This window comes from Gekko japonicus, unplaced genomic scaffold (genome assembly GCF_001447785.1).
Source record: "Gekko japonicus isolate JY-2015 unplaced genomic scaffold, Gekko_japonicus_V1.1 scaffold5014, whole genome shotgun sequence".
NCBI classification, from domain to species: domain Eukaryota; kingdom Metazoa; phylum Chordata; class Lepidosauria; order Squamata; family Gekkonidae; genus Gekko; species Gekko japonicus.
The window spans coordinates 53,742-59,741 of NW_015164789.1; the positions used below are offsets into that span (position 1 = coordinate 53,742).

General features: G+C 50.9%; 1 protein-coding gene across 1 annotated transcript in view; it reads right to left on the bottom strand.

The window, feature by feature from the left end:
- KCNQ3 (potassium channel, voltage gated KQT-like subfamily Q, member 3) overlaps positions 1-6,000 on the bottom strand; it is a 52,383-nt gene that overhangs the window by 42,563 nt on the left and 3,820 nt on the right. Inside the window, 3 exon segments of the mRNA XM_015409736.1 lie at positions 2,635-2,787; positions 3,480-3,731; positions 4,346-4,381. Coding sequence (XP_015265222.1) covers positions 2,635-2,787; positions 3,480-3,731; positions 4,346-4,381 — 441 coding nt within the window.

Genomic DNA, 6,000 nt, shown 5'->3' on the forward strand with positions numbered 1-6,000 from the left:
ATTACTCCACTCCCAGGGTCCCCATCCTTTATTTTATTTAGTTAGTTAGACAGCAGGTTGATATACTGCTTCTTAAGAGCCCGGCTCAAGCTGGCTAAGACAACCAAATGATACAATAAAATCATTATGCCCTGATCTAAGAAGCTAAGCAGGGTTGGTTAGTACTTGGATGGGAGACCACCCAGGAAGTCCAAGGTGCTGGCAAACTACCTATGTTAGTCTCTTGCCTTGAAAACCCTATGGGGGTGCCATAAATCGGCTGCGACTTGACGGCACTTCACCCCCCCTCCCCACACACACACAATGAAATCATAAAGGGCTGCCTCAAAATGAACTCCTGAGAAGAAGCCGTAAAAGCCGTAGCATAAAAACAATGCGCAACAATGCTTGGCAGCTTAAAACGATAGTCGTAAACCAGTCCTCAAGCCAGCAGCGGATCATAAAAACAGCCCCAAGGAAAATTGAAGCCTCCAGTGGATAAAGCCAGGATAAAAAGAAACATTTTGACTGGGCACCTAACAGAAAGTAACACAGGGGTGTAGAGGGCCTCGAAGAGGAATTTATTTTTATTTATTTTATTTACCTTTCAGTTTCTATACCGCTCTAACCCCGAAGGGTCTCTGAGCGGTCTGCATACATTACAATTCCTAACTAGGGCCACATAGTCTCGGGGAGGTGAATGCCTATCAGGCACCCTACCGGCTATTTTTTTGATGTTCCCTCCTCCGGGGCTCTTCTGCATTCCAGAATAGGGTTGCCAACCTTCAGGTGCATCCTGGAGAGGTCCCAGAACTACCGGTGATCTCCGGACTACAGAGATCAGCTCCCCGGAAAGAAATGGGGCAGCTTTGGAAGGCGGACTGTACGAGAGAGCCAGCTTGGTGTAGAGGTTCAGAGCGGCGGACTCTAATCTGGAGAACCAGGTTTGAGTCCCCACTCCTCCACATGCAGCCAGCTGGGTGACCCTGGGTCAGTCACAGCTCTCTCAGAGCTCCCTCAGCCCTGCCTACCTCACAGGGTGTCTGTTCTGGAGAGAGGAAGGAAAGGGGATGTTAGTCTCTTGCCTTGTAAGACACTCTGAGACTCCGAATGAAGGGTGGGGTATAAATCCAATCTCCTCCTCCTCCTCCTCCTCTTCTTCTAGGTCAAAACCACCAGCCTGCATTGCCCAAATCTCCAGGAATTTCCCAGCCCAAAGTTGAGAATCCTATCTAGAAGCAAGGTGCCACCACCGGCAAAGCCCTGTCTCTGGCCGCTGCCTGTCTCACCTCTGCAGGCAGGGAAGACTGCAAAGAGCGGGGTTTGAGAAGAGGATCAGCCAGGACGTTACAGGAGCTGATGGGGTCCTTTAAGTACCCAAGCAGTTTAGGGTCTTAAAGCCAGTGTTCTGAGTTGTGCCCAGAGAAGACAGGCATCCCGTCTGGGCAGACATGCCTGCAGTGCTGGCCCTTTAAAAGGTTCCTGTCTTAGCCTGAGCTCTCTCTGTGGAGGCGAGTGCAAGAGGCTTAAGAAGAGAAGGGCAAAGGTTATACAAGCTAAAGTTGTCAGCTCTGGGTTGGGAAATTCCTGGCGATTTGGGGGTGGGTCCTGGGGAGAGAAGGGATCTCAGTGGGGGTATAATATCACAGCTTCTACTGTCCAAAGCAACCATTTTCTCCAGGGGAACTGATGTCTACTGTCTGGAGATTAGTTGTAATTCCAGGAGATCTCCAGGCCCCACCTGGAGGATGGCAACCCTAATGCAAGCCCTGTCCTCTCTGTTCCAAGGCCAACAGGAACCTGGAGAGTGTGACGCTAGAGGGTGCACCAGCACACCAGGCTCCTGACCCCTGCGCCCCCGAGCCTCGCTAAATGAAATCTGGGAACATATACTGCAAGTCATCATTATTACGATTACTTCACAATAGCGAGTTCACTATTCCTGTGGTTTTGTTTTTTTTTTATCCACAAATATGGAGGCCACAATAGACTGGGGCAAGAAAAATGAGGGGAAACCTGTAAACATAGTGGCTAAAGAAGGCTGAGGCAAGGAAAATGAGGGGAAACTTCCACAAACATGGAGGCCACAGAAGGCTGAGGCAAGGAAAGTGAGGGGAACCCTGTAAACATGGTGGCTAAAGAAGGCTGAGGCAAGGAAAGTGAGGGGAAACTTCCACAAATATGGAGGCCACAAAAGACTGAGGCAAGAAAAATGAGGGGAAACCTGTAAACATGGTGGCTAAAGAAGGCTGAGGCAAGGAAAGTGAGGGGAATCTTCTTTAAACATGGTACCCACACAAAGCTGAGGCAAGGAAAGTGAGGTGAAACTTCTCTAAACATGCTGGCTTAAGAAGGCCGAGGCAAGGAAAGGGAGGGGGAACTTCCACAAACATGAAGGCCACAAATAGCTGAGGCAAGGGAAATGAGGGGAAACTTCTGTAAACATGGTGGCTACAGAAGGCTGAAGCATGGGAAGTGAGGGGAAACTTCCACAAACATGGAGGCCACAGAAGGCTGAGGAAAGTGAGGGACAACTTCCGTGTGGATGTGTCATTGCCACGGCAAAGGCCTCTGCCTTCGTAGCAGCAATGAGAGCTACGCAGAGAACCATCTCCACGAGGAAGCAGTTCAAACAGAAGGGCTGCAGATACTGACCAGTCCCCACCATAGTGCATCGGCGTAGGTTTCAAACTCCTTCGTCTCCTTTCCCTCTGCATCTTTCTGAAACACATCCTTCTCCACCAGGTACACCAGGAACGAGGAGAGGATCAGAGTCAGGAATCCAATGTACCAGGCTGTGATGAGTTCCTAAGAATGAAACAAATCACCATTAACAAAGGATCCAGATCCATCTTCCAAAACACCATTAGTCAGATTGACAGAAAGCCAAGAGCCAGTCTGGACATTACATCCTGGCGACGGCGGTGCAACGCGTATCGCTGTCCCCCGCAGCAGGGATCCTGTGAAGAAGCACGGATCCCCTGCCGCGGCTTGGCAGCCCTACTAGTAAATTAATCAAATGCAGTCTGAAATAAAACTGCTTTTAGCTGCCTCCTAAAGTGAGGGGGGCAGGCACACCTCCCTGGGGAGGCTGTTCCATAATTGTGGGGCTGCCACTGTAAAGGCCCTGTCTTGCATCCCTATCAAGTGAGCTTCTTTGATTGATGGGACCGTCAGGAGGGCCTCTGCCTGTGATCATAATTTGGGGGAGGGACATACTGTAGGCCAATCACAAGGGCTGATCTTATCCATGCCTGTTCTCTCTTATGCATGTTGAAGGTGAGGACACCACATCACAGACCAGCCCAAGTCCCAGGCGCCGTTGCATGGTTCCAAATTCAAGGTTTAGAGTCCCTCGCCAGCAGAGCTGCAACAGTATTTTCAGTCTGCAGCTGTTTCTTTTGCTAGCTCAGGTGTTCTGTGTCAGTGACCCCGATGTCCCTTGCAGTGCCATTTTCCTATGCTCCATACTCTTCCCTGGCCTCCCCGTTCTCACGTACTTTGCTGTGCGCGCAGATGGCCGAGCCCAAAAGCTTCCAGGTGCCGCCTCTCCGGTCCATGCGGAGCATTCGTAGGATCTGAAGGAAACGGAGACTTCTGAGGGACGTCGCCAGGACATTGCCTTGGTTTCCAACGGCCACCACCGGCACAGAGGCGATCAGCACAAAGATATCTGTGAAGCACAGAGAAGATCTCAGAGGTCCTCTGAAACCTGAATGGTAGTAAGTATAGGAGGGAGAAGAGCTTATATTCTTTTGTTCCGAGCCTTTTCTAACTCTGTCTACCCTATTTTTGTTTCACAGTTTGTTGAAGGGATACGTGTCCAGGGCAGGGGTCCCCAGTGTTCTCAAGCCTGTCGGTACCATTGGAATTCTCACACAGCATAGTCAGTGGTGCCACAAAATGGCCGCCACAAAATGGCTGCTACAGAAGGTGGAGCCAGCCACAAAATGGCTGCTGCGGCTTACTTCAGCCACACAGTGAAGATCTTTGTGCTGAGGCTTACTTCAGCCACACAGTGAAGATCCTTGTGCCGCGGTAGCAGCTGCTGCCAAAGCATCATTTGAAAAATTTGCACAGCCTATTAGGAGACTTGTGTCAAACTCGGACTCTAGTTTGCCATGTTTTGGGGGAGTGGGGCCTGCAGAGGGAGGAAATTTCCTGAGGGAGGGGTGTGAGTGTGTTAACAGCTCTGTTGTAGTGGTGATGTAACTCTTCCTAAGATACCTCCCTTGTCAGGGATGACCTTGGAGCCTGACTGTGCCTGCTTTGCTGTTATAGATAAAGAAACCGTATATTCACAGATTGGGGGTATAGAGCGCATGAACACTAGGCGGGACGATTGTGGGGTATGATTGGATGTAACCAGGGGTCATTTAAAGATGAAAATGGCAAAGGTTTCCTGCAAAGAATGGGGGGGAAAACCAAGGGGGTCGCATTAACAAGCAGCCGGCTCTGTACTGCCTGCATCAATTGTTGGAGTGAGCGACTCTGCATAGGGTTGCCAGGTCCTTTCTTTCTGCCAGTGGGGGGTGGGAGGGAGCTTCCTGGGAGCGGGAGGGCAATGTCACCCTGCGCAGAAGTGACATCATCACACCGGGGATGGCACACAGCGACGCTCTGGTATTTTGGGCAAAACTCTACTGGTTACCATAGAGTTTGGCCCAAATACCAGAGTGTCGCCACACGGTGCCCCTGGTGTGATGATGTCACTTCCGCGTGACGTCATCACGCTGAAGATGTCACACCCGCCTGCGGCTATTGGAGGTGGGGCTTTCCCCCACCGGCCAGCTGGCCAGTGGTGGGCTGGAGCCCATAAAACCAGAGGATTCCCCCACTCCCACCTGAGAGCTGGCGACCCTAACTCAGCGTGCCTGGACATTGGGGTGGGCGTTACGTCGTTCTAAGGGTGTATAGGTGTTATCTCCTCTCTTTGTCTTAACCTGGGAACTGCCCTCTGAACTCCCCTCCTCCTCTCTCTCCCTTTGTCCTCTCCCTCACTTCACATGGCCTTCCATGGAGACACCTGTCTCTGCAGGTCTTGCCTGTAGAGACAATGCCCTTATCCTCCCACACACGTGATGCTGGACAAGCTGGCCATTGGTGACAGGGAGTAGGCTAAAAGAGGGGAGACAACCTCAAGCTCTCCCCATTTTGAGACCTCAGCATCCCTGGGATGACGGCAGAGCGAGGGTGGGCCAGGAGTGAGCAGGACAGAGCTCACGCCCCGGGAGTGCCTGTCATTTTGAAGCAGGGAGTTCCCAGCTGAGAACTCCTTTAAACTGGGCTGGGCTCCCCAATTCTCGTTGGGATCAGCATGACGCAGGGGAGGAAGGGCTCCCTCCTTCCCCCACATCATCTTTCTGACCCAACACTGCACTTGTGAGATGTTATTGGCTTGTATAATATTTCCCCAGCGACACCCGTATTATCTAGTTTGGCCCGGAGATGCTGTGTCTTGGCACCTCTTGGAGAATTCTAGCCCTGGGTCACAGCAAGAGATGACGGGGCGGGGATTTGGGGGGGAGGCGCTGTTGGTGATGGCATGAAGTCACTTCTGGGATTAACCTGGGAGTGACATTGCACCTCTCTAGGAATTTCCAGAACTTCTGTGGCGTAAATGCCCTCGCATTCTTCAAGTAAACTGTTGCACCCTCTGCTACCTTAGCACATGTATCTTAATTCTTGCTATTTGAGAAGGAAGATGAAAATATGAGTTGAAATTAGAAAACAAAGTTTTGTATTAAAGAAGTTTATTATTTGGATGGAAACACTTTCGTACAGCCATGCCAGGTAGGGAGGGGCTGTGGCTCAGTGGTAGAGTCTCTGCTTGGCACGCAGAAGGTCCCAGGTTCAATTCCCGGTATCTCCAGTTAAAGGGATCAGGCACTAGGTGATGTGAAAGACATCTATCTGAGACCCTAGAGAGTTGCTGTGAGTCTGAGTAGACAACACTGATGGATCAAAAAGAAGAAGAAGAAGAAGAGATTGGATTTATATCCTACCCTTCACTACCCAAAG